The 19,123-nt window shown below is 35.7% G+C and overlaps 2 protein-coding genes across 6 annotated transcripts in view; one reads left to right on the top strand and one right to left on the bottom strand.

Annotated features, from left to right (window-relative positions):
• The window catches only part of TM6SF1 (transmembrane 6 superfamily member 1), a 41,118-nt gene extending 27,080 nt beyond the window's left edge, over positions 1-14,038 (top strand). For 3 of the 5 annotated variants that reach the window (XM_072619577.1, XM_072619612.1, XM_072619618.1), the window contains one exon: positions 12,008-12,954. In XM_072619577.1, the coding sequence (XP_072475678.1) occupies positions 12,008-12,199 (192 nt within the window). In that variant the 3' untranslated portion in view covers positions 12,200-12,954. Of the gene's footprint in view, positions 1-7,465; positions 7,536-12,007; positions 12,955-13,885 lie in introns of those variants that run through there. The other 2 variants (XR_011969362.1, XM_072619602.1) reach the window with 2 other exon arrangements.
• HDGFL3 (HDGF like 3) overlaps positions 13,820-19,123 on the bottom strand; it is an 83,079-nt gene continuing 77,775 nt past the window's right edge. The window contains exon 6 of the mRNA XM_072619629.1: positions 13,820-14,976. Within this exon, the coding sequence (XP_072475730.1) occupies positions 14,971-14,976 (6 nt within the window). The 3' untranslated portion in view covers positions 13,820-14,970. The remainder of the gene's footprint in view (positions 14,977-19,123) is intronic.

Here is a 19,123-nt window from a genome sequence, read left to right as displayed (position 1 = left end):
GCTTGAAAGTCTCTTAATTTATTTTCAGGTACTAAATCTCCAAGGAGAAACTGCAAAGAACAGATTCATGTGTATGGTTAGAACGTTGGGTTATCAACATGTGTTTTTCTTTCTCTTTGGCAAAAGCTATAATTATTTTTAAAAATAATTCCTCCTATCAGGAAAGTGTTCTTTTCCTGTAGGTGAACAAGGGAAGGATTTTTTGTTTTGTTTTGATTAAGAACAAGGAAAAGAATAATGGGCATTTTGATACAGAAGGGATTAAAAAAAGCTTTCTCCTTTCCAAAAACAGATTTTCCAATATCTCCGCCAGGCCTCACCCTTGGCAATGTTGTAAAATCAGTTAAATTTATCCTTGGCTCCCCAACCTTTCCTTTTGGGACGATTATCCTCTTAGTATTAGTATATTCCTTCCCTTTTGATTCTGCTTTCTCTCTACCCCAGACAACTGAGCACTGCTCTACGCTTTCCTCATCAAAACCTGTTTTCAGTAAAGGATCGAATCAGTGCACTTTTATTTAGTATAAAGTATTTCATGTGTTGCTTCTCCTGGAAGTATCTGAATTTTAACTGACAATAGAGAGATTTGCTAATTATCAAATTTCCAGCATCGTCACTGTTTCAGCAGACATCCTTTTCCATTGCCCTGAAACTATACTGTATCAGCAACTGGCTGCTACACCAGTTTAGTAGTTATCTTTGTCTTTTTCTTTTCCCTAGAAGTTTGGTAAATGGCCTGAGACTCGACTGGTTAGAGGATGTTATTTATTATATTTGTTGGATGCTTTCAGACACTTTATATCCTCATTTATTTTAGCTATGGTGTGTCAAAAATTAGTTCAACAGCAGCTCTGACAAACATTTATTCAATGCCTCCTTTAAGCAATGGGACGTGCTAGACAAATCAATTCAAGTATCCTGGAAGATAGCTCGGTGTTACAGAATCAAATCAAAGCCGTGGCATATAATTTAATATAAAATCTATTTTGAGGTGAATGATGCTGGAAGATGTCAAACAATAAAGGCTCCTGTGAACCTGTTTCCTCCTGGCATCTGAACTGCCATTTTAAAAAAAGAGCTCTAGACTGAGAAATCTGGGTTTTGTTTTTGGCTTTACCAGATATTCTGTGAATCTGGATATAATGCATAATTTGTGTCTTAGTTCCTAATCTATAAATTGAGGCTGCCAATGTCTGTACAATATAAAGTGTTTTTGTACAATGTTATAGGTATAATATTGAACATACAATTTCCTAATTTCAAAAATTATAAAGTGAAATATGAAGTGTTTTGGAATCTTTAGAAAGAACAATATGCTTTTATTCTTCCATAGTTTCTATTTTTTGCCTCCACATTCTGCATTTTTGGATGTAGGAACAACTGCTCCTTAGTGCCTTTTGTAAAACGTGGAAAGCATGTGTATTTTGATAACTCCGTAAACTCATCAATATGGACACTTCCTCCTAAGGTGCAGACCATAACTGGTCTGCTTCTTGTGTTCCTGCCTGACTCTTCCAGGTCACCTTGTAGGAGTACACTAAGCATTCTGAGGTCTTTAGATCTCTTACCATGACTAATGGGAGCATATACCCCATCCACCGGTTGTCTTTTGGCCTTGCTGCATGACCTGCCTACCTCCTTTTCTGGTCATAAGTCTTTGATGATGTCCTTCATTGGTAAAACGTCCCAGCCTAGTCATGCCCACCATGTTCCTGTCTACTACTAATGTAATTCCCCAAAACCAATCCTGCCTGCTCTGCTCTTTCTATTCACCTCTGGGTTCAGTTCAGGCTCCTTCCCTGTGTCTGCCCAGATCTATGAATTGTGCAGATCAATGCTCTGTATATCATACATGCTTTATGCAATTGGTTTCTCCTCTCTAAAACTCATTAGAGTGATTACGTATCTCAAAATATTCTGGCATTTGGTGCAATCAGCACAGTGTTATCCCCAACCAAAGCATCTAGAGGGCCTTACCATTTAAAGGGACTCTATACTGATCATTCTCCAAGACTGTAGCAGATACTTTTGGCAAGTATAATTAACTGCCTGGCTTATGCCTCACTTGATTTTGATAACTGGAGATCTTTGAACATAGTCATCTCTGTTATATCTCTCAGGATACTCAAATGATTCTGACGTGTGCATGGGACACACCTGGCAATGTTATATTAACAAACATTAAACACAGTATAATCTTACACTCTCTACACCTTTAAATCAATTGTGACTACAAAAGATATACTGGGCTTTAGACTATTGTGGTGAAAGTCTTACCTGCTTTCTTATAAAGGATGGTCTTGATGGGCATAGATGAACATTTTGTAGGGATGAGAAAGTAGGCATACAAGTTGGCAGCAACTGGCAGACCTCCATTTGTCAACTTTTATTATTCATCTTTACTTTTAGTAATAATAGGTATATATTATATATAGGTGTGTATGTATATGTATACCTATATATAAGGTATAATATATAGGTATACATATCACATATGTAGAAATATAGGTATACATAATAATAGTAATAATTTTCCAGGCTGTTGATTTCCTCCCTTCTTTTAGATACTTGAAAAAGCAGTCTCTTAATGCCTTCACAATTGCTTTGCCTCCAGCATGGACTACCTTTGTATTTACATGGACTACGTTTGTGAATACTTGGTAAAATTCAGCTGCTGTTACCATCTTTGGTTCTTTAGTACCATTTCTCCTTCATATGACACATTGAGGGCTATGATATCCAAATGTGGTGGCCCCACTGCCATTGACAGAGATTTTCATGACTATAGTATTAATTGGATTTCTGCAGTAATGTACAAATAAGTATATGAAATATTTTACCCTAGAAAAGGATCAGTAGATATCTCTTTCCCTTGGATTAGATTGAGAACTTTCCTCAATCTAATGGGCATCTAGTCTACTGCATAGACTTGTTTGACTATCTAAACACTGAACTAGGGAGACTAGAACAAACACTATTTAAAAGTAAAGGAGGGAGTCAAATAAGTGCTAATTTCATAAAAGAAAATATCAGTTACTAAATCTGCTTACGTAAGAAGTTAATTTTTAGCCAGTGACTAGCTTTATCTGATCTGCTATCATCCACCATCCAGAAACAAGCTGTCTTTGGCAGATCACTAATGTCACCATGGAAAAAGGATCATCCATTCCAAAGATTTCCTTCATTAGACTTATCTCCACTTGTTTTACTTTATCCTGAATTTGGAAAAATTAAAAAAAAAACCAAGGTTTAAATACCTCAAATAAAATTTTAAAATGAGACCATGACTTGAATTATTGCGGTTTGAAATACAGGAATAAAAGGTACTGGTAAGGGATGAAGAGCAGCTAATAAAGAACGCCAAAGAATACGCTTGTTGAGAGTCTTGCAAATCAATCTGAAGCAAAAAAAAATTTTTTTAACTGAAAAAGAAGGAAGAGAAAGTTGCTTGTGTCTATCTAGCAATAGTCAGAAAAGCAGCAGTAGAGTCATCTGTTTCACTACTGAGAGTCACCAACTGGAGTAGGAAATGGCAAACCAGTATCTTTACCAAGAAAACCCCAAACGTAGTCAAAAAGAATTGGATATGACTGAAAAATGACTGAACAAAACACCTGTTTTACAGGAGACAAAATTCAAGAATGGACCAGTAATTAAATCTACACCTTCAGATATCTATGCACAAGTGAACCAAGTATGAGTAATAAGATTTAACAGAGATCTTAAAAGGCAGGTTTAACCTTATGGGGGTCACTGAATTTAATTATAATATAGCACTGAAAGGGTAAATCTAATTAAAAAGAAAAAAATTAGGTGAAAGTGGGTTGTTTTGGGGGGGGGTGGCGAGAGTGAATTATATCATTGTATATTGACAATATATTAAAAAATCCAGGAATAGAAGAGGGGGAAGGGAGAAGAAAACATAGAGGACATTTAGATGACTAGTGGAAGTGCAACAGAAGTAAGATTTTCATTGGGTCATAACTATAAACCACTTGACAAAAAGGGGAAATAGATCAAGAGATTGGGGAAAAGATTGCAGGCATGATAAAACAGTGATGAGACATTTATCTGGAATCTGCTGGAAATGTCTCTCAGCCAAAAGCAAAGAAACTCATCATTTTCTGACATGTTTTACTGACAGTTTCATCCTTTTAATTGTGGAAGAGTGAGCCCAAAAGGGGAAATTCTAGCTGAGATCTAACTCTCACCAACTGAACTGGCTGCTGGGGTAGAAATGAGGAGAACCTTGAGAAGAATGACTATTCTCTTTTAGAAGTCCAGATAGAGAAAGAAATTCAATGGAATAATCTTACATGTGCTCTAGATTTTATGAGAGCAGATTCTGAAGGATTAGTAGAACCTCATGGCCCCATAGATGAAAATTCTATGTGGATTGTCAGGACAAAAGGGCTAGGAAAGTTCTCAAGAATGAAATTCTGAAAACAAAGAGAAACAGTACCAATAAAGAGGAAAAGGTGCTTTGTTTTTGTTTTTAAAGATATGTGAGTGTATATTAGACTAACCACCCAATGTTTCTTTTTTTTTAAAAATCACATGTAGCAGATAGAAGCAAGGTTAGGTAACAAAGAATGAACATAAATATATGATATTATCATTTAAGAATGGTGTGAAGGGTGCTAAGATTTAGAATGGCTGAGCTTAGTGAGAAAAAGCTAAGGATAGAAAGAAGTTTTGTTGGCTAACCTGGGGAAAGGAGAATCAAAGAAGAGACAACCTGCTGCTCATTGCAGATGGGAGGAAGACAACTGTCCATAGAGTGGATGCAAAGTTGATCAATCAATTAATTTTTTTTGTTTTCTCTGCCAAAGAAAAATTGTTAGATTGGAAAGGACAGAACAAAAATGGCTAGTAGGGAGTCAATACTCTGAACCAAATAAGGTGATAGTAAGAGAAGAGCAGGCTGCCTTTAAGGAGTTGAAGAGACGCTGCCAGGTGAACTACATTCTCGGGTCCTGAAAATTACTGAATGTGATTACTGAAATGAGCTACAGTTGCTGATAATTGAAAGACCACAGAGATTAGAAAGTACACTGTGGTTTTAGAGAAAGGTAGATGGGCCAAATTAAAAGAATTTGGGGTGGAGAAGAGGGGCAAGAAAGTGAAGTTGACAAACTAATGAACTTGATTTTGATTTCTGGCAGATTCTTAGATGGATTATTAAAAGGGGAAGGGAAAGAAATAAATATATAGCACCCACTAAGTGCCAGGGACTGTGTTAAGTACTTTGCAAATATTATCTCACTTGATCCTCTTTGAGGGAGGCACTGTTACCATTCCCATTTTACAGTTGAGAAAACTGAGGCAGACAGTGGTTAAGTGACTTGCCTGGGGTCACAAAGCCAGTATGTGACAGGAAAAGAATGGTTAGTGAAGAGGCAGAAAAGGTGGTGATCACAAAGAGCCAGCATGACTTTATCAAGAACAGCCTAGTTTTAATTGCTTTTTTACAGAAGTTAGACTAAATGAATGTATATGTACAATTTATCTAGATTTTAGTTAAACATTTGACAGCACCTCTTTTGTTATGCCTGTGGCCAGCATAGGTGATATGTATGTGTGCTAGAGAAAGTACAGTTAGGTGGCATCAGAACTGGTTGAATGTCTGTAATCAAAAGGTAGTTGTTAATATTTTCCATGGTAATGTTGAAATATCTGTGCTTGGCCTTGTGTCATTCATCATTTTTATCAGCAACTTCAGTGATGTCATGGATGGTATGCTTATCAAATTTTCCCAGGACACAGTGTTGGGAAGTATAGCTCACCCATTAAAACACAAGAGTCAAAATTCAGAAAGACCTTAACAGATAGGAAGGGCACTGGGGAAAATACAAAAGCAACATCCTTATGTGGATAAACATAAAGTTTTACAATTAGATTTAAAAGGTCAATGTTGTAAGTACAAGATGGGAGAAGCAGCACTTGGTCTACAAAAGGATAGGAAACTTTTACTCAAATTCTACATGCTTTAGGTGAGTTAACAGTGTTATATAACAGATAGGGAGTTAACGTGATTTTGGCCTTCAGTTAAGAAAGGAATAGTCACCAAGACTAGGTAGATGGGACTAGTTCGTTTGTCTTTGGCCTGGTAAGAACACATCTGGGTTCAGTCCTGGGCCCTGAAGGCCATTGAGAAGCTGAAAATCATCTAGAAGAGAACAACCAGTATAAATAAATGAAAGAATGAATGTGTATTATATAATGTATATTATATGTAATATATGTCGCTATAACCAGCATATTCATAAAGGACATTGAGTTCATATCATACAAGAGGAAGTTGAAGGAACTTTAGGAATGGTTGATTGTAGAAGACTTAGGGAGGAGGGTGTGATAACTTTCATTAAGTATTCAAAGACCTGTTGTAGAACAGAAGTACACGTTTTGTTTGACCCCAAAAGTACAGAAGCAATGGGTAAAAGTCATAGATAAACAAACTGAGGCTTGACGTAAGGAAAAGTTTTCTAATCATAAATGCTCTCTAAAGGTAGAATAATCTGCCTTGAGGAATTAGTAGATTCACCCTCATGGGAGAGCTTGTTTGACTATATTATATATGCCTGTGAATTTCTGTTCATGGATGAATTAGGCTTCTGAAGTGTCCTTCAACTCTGAGACAATGTGATTCTATGTTACAGGCATCTTTTCGAAAAAACTTTTTCATTTGGAAATTCCAAGAGTAGGCACTTAGAAGATAATTTTTTAAATAAATTCAAGGTTTTTAGTTGAGTGCAAATCTGAAGAACTCATTTTTTGTCCCTGAGAAAACTAAAAGCTGTAGCATCTTCTAGCATGGTGGTTCCACTTGGCTTTTTCCATGGGGCATAATCAAAAGATTAAAGTTAAGTAGGCCATGGGTTATTTTTATATTAAAATGTGAGTTACCTTTATGTCTTTGCCTGTTGCTTACTCTGGCTGTACAGTATATTATTACCTTTTCAAATTACAATAATCCTTCCTCCTCTTTAAGGTTTTTATTTCCTGCTCCCTCAGCACATAGCATGATGCCTTATACATAGTAGGTGCTTAATAAATGTTTATTGAAATTTCCAAATGTTTCTTTTCACTGGAACATTACCATTGACCTAGATCCCTATAACTGAAGCATAGACACTGGAAAGGATGGTAACATTTAGAGTAAAGGAAAGCATGAGAAAGATGCCAGAGGGCAACCTTTAGTAGGCCAAAGTTTGCACAACTGTGTTTTAGCATTTAGAATAGACAGATGGTTGACATGTGGGTTGGATAGAGAACTGACATCCAAATAGTAACAGAAAGTGGTATCATTGTGAAATGTAAGGAGAAAAAAGCCACCCTGGGATAAACCGAATAAAACCGGAACCAACAAAATTAAACCAAGATAAAAATTACCCTAGGCAATAATTTTAGGGAATCCTTTCACTTTCACTACTGTGGATTCCAAACAGCTATTTTCTTACTTTAGGAGTGAAGTTTCTCCAAATCTGATTGATAAACATTCCAGCCTGCTTGGTGACTCACTAATGGATCATTGTGTAGGTATTTATGTAATTTTTAAAAAACCAGCTAAAGTGTATATTTTCTGTTGCTTTCCAGTGAAAATGTCATTTTATATTTTTCCTTAGATAACTGAATAAGTTTGTTAAAAAGCAGTCAATTCTTTTGGCCACAATCTAGAGTAAAGACCAGTCTTATTTTTAGTTGCACAGTTTGGAAATACTGAAAATCCTCATTCTACCTGTAAGATCAGTTAACTTGAGAGCTGTGAAAATATTCAGTGCACATAATTATTTTGGAAATTAAAGAGATTAGAAAAGAGAAGTACAGTGACTTCAGTGGAGCACTTAAGGATGACAAGTTAATCTGCCCACATATTTCATATCACTACAGTTGTAGTATTTATTTCTTTCCAATCCTATGGCCAAATCAACTTTATCACCCAAAACAGAAGCAGGCCCAGGAACCTAATTACTTCATGTAATCATTTCCTCTCTCTTCCCATACAAAAATCCTCTGAATTCTTCCTGACTATTCAGACACAGTCTAATTTATTTTTAAAAAAATATTGTAATATTATTTTGGATGATTGCTTGCCCACAGAGTTGACCTAGGATGTTGCTATCATAACTGTGAGATTAACTCAGGGTAAGAACTTGGGAGGTGTACTTTATATTTCTTCTTCAACTTTTTTTTTTTTTTTTGGTAAAATGGTGCTTCTGAAAGTTTAAAGAATACTTGAATAACGAACTGGTAAACTTAAAAGATATTAAAAATATTAATAATAATGATAGTTAACATTTACATAATGCCTTAAAATGTGGAAAAAATTTTTATATTTTGTATCCTCACAATAACTCTGGGAAGTAGGTGTTATTATTATCCCCATTTTACAGATGAGGAAACTGAGGCAGACAGGCTAAGTAACTTGCCACAGTCACATAGCTAGTATTTGAACTCATATCTACCTGATTCCAAGCCCAGCATTCTATCTACTATGCCACCTAAAAAAGGAGGGGAAAAACCAAGTTTTCATTACCATTGTGGTCATTTCAGTTTTTCCTTTTGATTTTCCTTTTCTTCAGACATAACAATGGGAAATGGGCAAAAGTTCAGAAGAAACAAAAACAGAGATTTTGGCTTTTTGTTCATTTGTTTTTAACATCAATAATTAAGAGTTGGATTTTTAACTGAGTACACAGAACTTGTTTCTGTCACTGAAACAGGTGCATCTACTCAAAAGTATTGAAGTATCTTCCACTCGCTGAGGAAAACAATGAGAAGCAAGCCCTGTATTGATCAGATTAACTGTATAATCACCCAGATTTATAGTGTCACCTTTTGCCTGTGGTTTTTGGAAAGATCTATAGACTGAAATAGAGTATAAAGCTCATGAAGCTGTGTATTCTGGAAAGAGCTGCGGATTTTCAGGATCACTGGTCTAGACTGCTTATTGGAAGAAGGAAGATTTCATTATATGAAATTATATGAGCTTTGAGAACTTCATTTTTTCTTCCACACTTTTATCCAGTGTAAAAAATAAAGGTCCAACTATATGGCAACTGAAAGATTAGAGAGTGTTAAAAAGATCAGAGGTCAAGTCCTGCCTAGACAATAACCTGTTGTCTTAAGATTTAGAGTTAGAGAGGACTGGCTCCCTCTTTTTACATGCGAAGAAGCAGGTGCCCAGTGAGGTTAAATAACTTGGCCAGTGTCACAAGACAAAAAGTGGCAGAAGCAGGATCCAAAGTCAGGGCTTCTAACTGCAGATCCAGCACTACCCTGTTATTAGGGGAGGGGGGGCGCGGGGAGAGGAGGGGGCCTGTAATCATTAGCCATGTTAAAATGCCTGTTTGATTCCATATTTGTAACAGAGTCCTTTTACAGACTTTAAGTATGTTAGAGACCTCTATAAACATCAATATTAGGGAATATTCCCCAAAGCCCCCCAGACTTTAGATTGAAGTTTCTTTGCGGCCTGGATATTCCTGTAGCCCATTAGAGATTTTGGCATGGGACTACAAGTGATTACTTACTTTACTTTAGCCATATGGCTTGGGATCTTCCAGAAGGATACCAATATATTGTGGGATATGGTCGCACTGACTTTGACTATTAGCTACTGGTTCATTAACAGTGTATTAATTAACTAGACTGCTTAAACTGATTTGATGATCTTACTCTGTTTTAACAAGAAAATTTGTGACTAGAAACTTCAAAATTCATACTTTTGGGTCTGTCAAATAAAATTTAAAAGTATACTAATTTAGGTATAAAAAAGATTACAAATATTTCTTGGAATGGTTTTATATTTTGACAATTGCAAAGCCATTATTTAACATTTATTGAGCACCAACAATGCGCTAGGCGCTGTACAGAACATTAGACATAGTACCTGCCCAGATGGCTTACAATCTAATCTAAACACATGAACTGTTTTGTATGTTGCTGCCTTTGTGAAATTTGGTGTTTGTGAAAATGAGGTACTAACTGCATTGGAACAGTGCAGGGAAAAAACTTAGAGAAAACATAGAGGTTTCCCTAAATATCTTAACACTGTTACATGATATCTCTGCTACCTCTTATTTCCAATACTTTCAAAACCTGCCTAGTAATTTTTCTTCATGTTCCATTATTTTGTGAGATGAGAAAATGTCCATAAAGATATAAAGAACTAAACCTGAATATTTTAGTTTGGTGTCTCTAGAAACACTATCGTTAACTTGTCTTTCACTCTTAGTTGAGACTGCCCCTCTCTGACACCAGCCTTGAAACTCTAGTGTCTTCATGATCTCTCCCACCCAGAAAAACCAGCTTTTAGGAAATTGAGGTATATTTACCATAAAAGCTTAACATGTCACCCCTCTCAGGATTTCATTGTAGCTCTTATGGTGAAATTTCAGGCATTGGCCAGCAAGTAAGAGAGGTATATTTGAGATCAGCAGGCTTCCCAGTGCCTTTGAAATTATCATGTCTAAGAGGGTCAGTATTTTGACTCCATGCTAATTTGACCATAACTTAATGTTAATTCATGATATCATATGCTACACTTACTTTTGTATCCATAAAACAGCAATAAAACGAACAAAAGCCCCAACCCAGCAGCAAAAATCTATTTCCTTAAAATATTTGTCACATGCTAATTAATAAATATATTGGCTGATAAATAGGTGTTTCTACTTTTCCATTTCATAGCTGTAAAGTTTTAGAGCTATACGGAACTTGAAAGAGCATCTAGTCCAACCCCTCCATTTTTTAGACAAGAAAACTGAGATCCAAAGATAGATTTTGTGCTGAAATCAGATGCTACTACTGTGATATTTGTAAGATTAATAGAGTAAGTTATGTGTAAGCTATTTTATGGAAACTGAAAATAAAAGAGAAATTCTCTGTGCTAAAAGTGATTTTTCTATTACTTTTTGGCCTTATCAGGGCAAGCTTTATGGTGAAAATGTATTGTCTATGTCTACCATGTTCTTACTTTGAAATCATAAGTTACTATTTAATTTCTTCATAATTTTTTACATGCTAAATTTCACTCAGGTTGCAAAAATTCGGGTATTGAAGTAGAACCAAGTAAGAGTAACAAAATATTTTGAGAAAATAGTGATATTCTAATCTTATTATTTTTTCTTACTCTTGTTATTTCACTTCCTATTTAAAATAGAAATTTTTCTTCTGTATCTTGGAAGTTCAAATCATTTCCTTTTGTTTCAAATGCACTGTGTCAATTATGCAATAGAACAGAGACAGGCCCACTTCCTTTTTCTTTTTCCATAATCCATGCCATTCTGGCAAAACAGATTAATAAGGCAGAATGATATACTTGGTCCTGAAGAGATAGCCTATGCTCATATTTTCCAAATTGGGAAGAACCCCTGCTAGTTTTTCCCAATTATTGCCTTTAGGGTACAGCATGAACTCCCAAATTCCTTACGTTGCAAACATAAATAAGTAAATATAATAAGATTGTTAATTGCTACATATGCTCATTAATATGAATGAGTAGTTTGAAAGAGTAGGTAACAGATGTAGACAACACAAAACAAGGATCCTCTGCGTCTTTTGCTTATATCTTTGATTAGCTATTTATGTAGGGGGAATAGTCCGTTTACTTAGCTTTCCTTTTTCTGGAATTGGCTGAAAATTTAATCAGTGAATGACAATTAAGTGCCTACTTAATGTCTCCAGAATGTACACCATAGCAAAACTTGTGATTTAATGAAGAATTTTATGCTAATATGGGGAATAATTAAGCCACTAGTAGAGTTTAGCATAGAGCACTGTATGCGTTCAAAAACACAGCTGCCACACTCTAACCATGTCAAGGATGGTACAATTTATTTGGACAGTTACATCAAGAAAGACCCCAAATTCAGTGAAATTCTAAAGACCATGAACCTTTATAAAGTGAGATGTCTGAGTGTAAGACTGCTTAGAAGGGCACATGTATGCAGTAATACTGAACCACAGACTTCCTGCTAACCAATCTTTGTTTTATGTGCAACAGGCTCAGTTTTCCCACATTGGCGCATCTCTTCATGCCAGAACTCCTTTTGTCTACAGAGTCCCTGAGGATGCTAAAACATTTTTCCTAGTATTAAACATAATTTATGGAATTCTTCCTCAGTTGCTGGCCTATCGATGTGTCTACAAACCAGAGTTTTTCATGAAAACAAACGCAGACGAGAAAGAGGAATAAAAATCACTTCACTTTTTTTTCGTATCTAAGTTACTGGCTTTTGTTATAACTGGAATACTGATCTACGATCTCCCTCAAAGTGTATTATTAGAATACACACAACTTTATTGTTCTACCCTGTATGTATAAATTGTACTATAACATCTGCAGATAAATTTATTCTTTTTTGAAAAGGGAAAACTAATTTGTCTAGAAAAAAGTGTTTAAACTAAGATTTTAAAAGGTTTTCTAAATAATTTGTGAATCAACTTTTGGCATTTTCTACTACTCAGTGATTATATTACTTCATTATTTTATTTGCACAAATGTAATCATTGAAATGTCAACAGTTACTAGTATTATGAAATCTAACCTATGCTGAACTGCATTGGAGCAGAAAAATAAACCTCCATCGGAACAAAAGGGATCTGTATACATTTATCACTGATGAAAGAGGGTCTCCTCATAACCCACATATACTTGAGGGGGGAAAAATTAACAATCAGGCTTGTATTTTCTAGTAACAATCTCAATATGAAATGCAAAACATTTCCTTTTAGAAAATGTTGTTTTAAACAACGTTTTCTCAATTATAAGGATACTATACTTTACAAGTGCTTTTGCTAATGTTTTTGTTTGGAAAAATCACCCCCCAGAAGAACCTGCTAAATTTCTTTCCTTTATGGAGTGTCTACATTTCCATTTGTAATGAGAAGTTCTCCTACTGTATTTCAATGTATATTTGTAATTGAAATAAAGTGTTTTGTGAAAAGAAAGTCTCCTAAGTTGTGGTTTTTTTGCAAGCATTTCACATGGTCTCATGTCCATAGTACTCACTTTTGTTTCTTTTTAAATTTCTTAGTTTGTATTTCTGATGACAGTTATTATACCACATTTTTGTTTCAGTGTGAGCATTTTCTATGATGAAGTGACATTTCTGATTGATTTTAATTTTTAATGAACCTTAATTAAAAGTGAGAAGTGATAAAAATCTCTTAAAGAAACTTGAGATACCTTCCTTCCTTACTTCCTCTGAACTCTGTACTGTATTCCTCAAGTGTGTATGTGAACCTAATGAAAAAGTCCAATTTTTTATTAATGAGAAAAAGGATTTAGACCAAAATATGGTAAAGAATCTCCATGTGAATATCTGGTTAATGGTTACATCATACCTCCTAGTCCCCACCATCACTACTGTGTCCCTGATTTACCATTGGTATGTCTTCTTCCTTTAACTCTCTTTACATAACCATCCTCCTCACCCCTTCAGAACTACCCTCCAGCCTCTTAAGCAGGTTAAGAAAACCAAAAGAAAACAGGATCCAATCAGAGCACATGTGTAGTGACAGATATATGAAACTAAGAGTGCATTTGCTATGGTAATATCTTATACATGCAGGTCATGCATCCATTTTTTTCAGTATTTTCAAAACTAGTCTGAATATGTTTTAAGTAAATTAATAACCCTATTACCCAGAAAACGTACAAAAAAACCTCACCTGCACTTAGTTCTATTGTCAACTTCTTGTTAACAAGATTTTCCTTTAATACTTGAGTAACATTAATACCTCACATTATTACATGTATGAAGCCAAATGACACTAGCTTAGTTGCTTACAACCTCAAATCTTACTCCCAATACACATTCCAATAAATTTATTCTGTAAAAACAATACATTTTTTTTGTTTTTGTTTTTTTTTTTACAGTAAACTTTTCAACTACAAACCTTGAATACGCGAAAGATGTTCCAAGGACAAGCATAACAAGGATTGAAAAACCAAACCCACTAAATATGTTCTCACAATATTAGCTGGCATAAAAATAAATAAAATTTTCTATGATCACAATTGCAACAATAATGTACACATAATGGTTCTGGAATGATTATTAACCAGTCTAACTCTATTTTCAAAAGAAAAGAGAAGAAGAAGTTCCTTTTTATTTTTTTAAGCCTTTTCAGAATTTTAAAGTCAGTGATTTGTTTTGGTTTCCCATAGGGCTGCTAGATCATAAATAGGCTTAAAAATGAAAGGTATCTGGTACATGAGTAATTAGTTCAAGTCGTATTGGTATTGGAAAAAAAAAAAGTCCTTGTCCTAATCTAAAGGAACACAAAAGACTTTTACTAACGTCACACAGAGAAACTAAGTGAATTTGTGTACATGACAATGTGATTTTTTTCTGAGAAGTATTAGGTCTCAGCTAGCTATTTCTAAAAAGGAACAGGTATTTTACAACATTATTGAATGTTCCGCACATGGCCTCATGAATCAAGAACAATTTTGCTTTCATTTTCAATCAAATAACAAAGAATGGCCTTGTGGTAATTTACGATTCTGTCTCCAGCAACTAATCCCCAAATTCCATCATGAAGGGGAAACATCATTCCTAAACTTTGTGTTTTGGGGCTCTTTTGTAAAAATGCTGATTTACATTTAATTTAGTGGTGGGAGAGGGTGGGGTAAGAGGTAAGAGGAGGATGATAAGAACTGCCCTTTCTATTGATAAAGCATATCCAGATGGACAACTTGGTGTAAAAATCTTCATCATTAGTCAGTGGTTAAGGGCAATTTCATGCAGCCAAATGAGAAAGTGAATCAATAACCCTTAGAAAAAACTAAAATGTCTTATTTTTTGCAAACACAACAGAGAGGAATGTGTATAATGTGCATACAAACTGGGACTCTATTGATGGCAACAATGAGTATGTGTTGATTCATATCAAACCCGAGACAATCAAACATGTAACCTTCTTGTGGTTTCCCTTATTATTCAGTATTCATTATGTTGGTTAAGTCTGTAAAAAAGAAGAAAACGAACCATTAGGTAGCTATAAGGGTTTAATTTGTTGTGATACAAAAGTGAGATTCTACATACTGTATTTAAGCCTGACCTTTTAGATTCTGTTTATACTTAATACTGTAATATTCACAAATTCACTAAGAGGAAACAGCTTATGTGGAATATTTTCATATATGTCTATATATATGTCTCTATATATATACACATACACATGAATACATATCCATTTGTACATACACATAGATCAGTACAATTTAAGGAATACATAAAGAAACATTAGGAAGATCTTTATTCAAAGGAAAAAAAATGCTTACAATGTGAACTAGCACTGGAGGACAATGGTGGAATTAAGACTCTTGAGGGCAAAATCAGTTTAATTTTTGTCTTTCTACTCCCAGTATCTTATTCAAAGTAGGTACTTAATGTAGGATAATTGAATTGAACAGGATTCAGTGAAAGTCATTTAAAATTCTGGAGCTCTCTAATCACTTTTTGGGCTTCACAGTAAATAGAAACTGACTTTCTCTGCTACAAAAGTATTCTGGGATAAATGTCAACAAAAAAGCTGAGATGTTCAAAATGCTCACTTCACAACAAACAAGGCTTGATTAGGTACTTACTATGTGCCAATCTGTGCTAAACTTTTGGGGATACAAAGGAAGACAAAAAGTCCCCCTCTAGTGGGGGAAATAGCATGTAAATAATTAAGTGCATACCAGATAGATGCATATATGTGTATATACACACATGTGACTATGTATGTATGTATAGAGAGACAGAGAATGGAAGGCAGTCTGAAAGGGGAAGGTTTTAGAAACTGGAGGAACTGAACATCTACAAGGTAGAGGAGAGGGGGTCAGAGAATCCCTAGTGCGAGGGAAGAGCCAGTTCAAAGTCATGGAGGCTGGAGAGGATGTGTCATGTTCAGCGCTTATGCTGCTGGATCACAGAGTGCATGGAGGAAGACAAAAGGTAAGAAGAAGGAGAAGGTGGGAAGGGGAGAGACTTCAGTCCAGCTGAGGTGGTGAAAGTCCAAATATGGTTGTGGCTATGCAGGTGGAGACAGAGAAACACATCTGAGAGATAGAAAGGTAGAACAACAAGATTTGGCATTGGGCTGAATATGTGAGGTGTGTGGGAAGGAGCTGAAGATAACACCGAGCTTGCAAGCCTGGGTGAATGAGGAGAGTGGCATCCTCAACTGTAATAGAGAAGTCTGGAAGAGGGGAATGTTCTGTGAGAAAAATGAGTTGAAGGATATACACATTATTTTTGACAGTTACTAAAACTTGCAACATATAGTTTCGAGAAAAAGGAGAAAAAAGTTGAGGTCATAGAAATATAAGTATCTTGCTCTTCAAAATAGAATTAATAAAAAAGAATTGAGGGGGAGGAGGAAGCACAGAAATCCCCAACATAAACTTTTAAGAACTGACATGGAATTTAGAAATCAACTTTATATAAGAGAAATATTTGTGATCCTTTCATTTTTTGCCCAATTAATAACTTTAACTTATACCATTTTAATAATATCAGAATAATTTTTCAATATACTCCTCCCTAATTATATCAGAATATAATAAATCTATTTCAAGGGATTATATTTCCCCCAAATGAATATTTTCTCCATCATTAGTAGAAATATGCTCCCCCTATGTCTGTTTTCACAGGGTATTGTGTATTGGAGTGCTCAGGCAATTAGGTGGCTAATTCAATCATCAAAGTCCTTTTGCCAAAAAAATTTACCTGCATAATTACTTCAGCTCTTTTATATGAGATACTGGTAGCCACAGCCTATGAAATCTTTCAGTTTGAAAATAACCTTAGGAATAGGAGGGAAAAGTTATGAAATTTCCTTTCCCTGTAGGACCACAATGGATGCACCTCCAAGCTCCCTTTCATCTACTCTGGGGAATGTGTGTATGTGTGTGTGTGTGTGTGTGTGTGTGTGTGTGTGTGTGTGTGTGTGTGTGTGTGTGTGTGTGTGTGTGTGTGTGTGAATATCAAATAATAGCACCCACAGTCTGTGATTTTTCATGATACAGACAACTACTTGTTTATTAATAAGCAAAAATACTAGTGATAAGATTAGGCTTTCAGATACTTTGGAAATTTTGTCCTTGGAAGGACAGACAGACAATCATTCAAATAATTGCATTGCCAGGGCAAAAAATTCATCCCCTGGTGGCTAGGGTACTGGTGATAGACCTTTCTCAATACCTCATCTAGGCTGTTTCTTGGAAAGTTGACAGAGTCCATGCCCAGTACTCTTTTTGAAGCCCTTATAGATCTGTTAGAAGTTGGGCTCTGCTGGCATAGCCTCTCAGAACCCAGGGCCACCTCCATAGCATGATGAGGTACTGGGGAGTAGGACTTAAGATAATTACAATTTTTTTTTTGGAGGGGGGAGGCAATGCAATCAGGGTTAAGTGACTTGCCCAAGGTCACACAGCTAGTAAGTGCCAAGGGTATGAAGCTGGATTTGAACTCAGGTCCTCCTGACTCCAGGATCAGTGCACTATTCACTGTACCACCTAGCTGCCCCAATAATTACAAATTATTAATCAACCAAAGTGAACTTATTTAATAATAACTTTTGAGACAAGCTTTGTGAGAAGAGCACAAAAGTATATGGACACAGACACAAAGAAAGCTGTGTGCTAGCATTTACATTTTAAGTTCAAGCCTTGGAAATCTCTGGAACCATATTTTCCTATGGCCTTCTAAGGAAATATTACTATTCAACATAAAATGACAACAGTAGTAGTAATCTTAACCACTTCCAGACTATGCATTTGTCTATGAGAAGCTCCATGTGTACAGCAGATGCAGCATTCTACTGGAGGTCAGGAAGACCTCCATTTGAATCTTGCCTCAGACAGTTACAAGCTGTGTGATACTGAGCTACTTAACAGCTCTGGCCTCAGTTTCTTCATCTCTGCAATAAGGAGGTTGAACTTAATGACCTCTGAGGTCCCTTTCTGACCATGTCACTACCCTACTCTATAAACACCAGAGAATCCCTAGCCTCTGAGATTAAATATAAAATCCTCTGGTTGGTGTGTTTGAAGCCTTTCATATAACCTGTCTCCCTTCCCTACTTTTCCAGTCTTTTACACATCCCTTCCCTCCTTTCCCTTCCCTCCCCCACACTCTGCAATCCAGTCAAGGTGTCCTCTTTGCTATATCTTGAACAAGACACTCCATGTCCCAAAACCAACCATTTCCCCAGTTGTCCTCCATGCCTGGAATTCTCTCCCTTCTCATCTCTGCCTATGGACAGAGATGGACTTTCCTGGCTTCTTTCAAGTGCCAGCTACAATTTTACCTTCTACAGGAAGCCTTTTCCAGTCCCCTTGAATTCTAGTTGACTTCATTCTGTTGGTTTTTTCCAATTTATCCTGTATGTGGCTTGCTTGTACCTAGGTGTTTTTTCATGTCATCTCCCCTATTAGACTATATGCTCCCTGAGGGCGGGGACTGTCTTTTACCTTTCTTTATATGCCTAGAGTTTAACACAGTGTCTGGCACATAGTTGATGTTTAATAAATGTTTACTGAGCAGGCCTTCCAGCTCTAAATCTATGCTTACCAAAGTATTATACACAAATGGAAGTTTTATACATTTTAAAATCTAACCTTTGAAAATGTGGCTGAATTAAGGTTCTATTTCTGTGCTACCATCAATCTATCATGTGCAATAAATGTAGCTAACTCAGAATAATGGGGGGCAGTTTGATCATGAAAATGTGAACTACATATCATTTTATTGTACATATGTGACTTTCACATACAGAAAACAAAATAATATGTAATAGGCTCTCTCATAAGTAAGTTAAATAAAAACTGCCATTCTAAACAAACTTATTTTATACTTCAATATTTCAGAGGATTTGTGATTTATATACCCCTTACTCTACTGCAAGTCATAATAATAGCTAGTAGTTACATAGCACCTACTATGTGCCAGGCAGTATACAAAGAACTTTACAAATACTGCATCCAATTCTCACAACAACCCTGAGAGTTTAAGGTTATTATTTTACAGATAAGGAGGCAGGTAAAGGTTAAGTCACTTGCTCAGGGGTCACATGCTAGTAAGTATCTGAGGCCACATTTGAACTCAGGAATATGAGTCTTTCT

This window comes from Notamacropus eugenii, chromosome 1 (genome assembly GCF_028372415.1).
Source record: "Notamacropus eugenii isolate mMacEug1 chromosome 1, mMacEug1.pri_v2, whole genome shotgun sequence".
Lineage (NCBI taxonomy): Eukaryota > Metazoa > Chordata > Mammalia > Diprotodontia > Macropodidae > Notamacropus > Notamacropus eugenii.
This window is presented reverse-complemented; position numbering and strand designations above follow the sequence as displayed.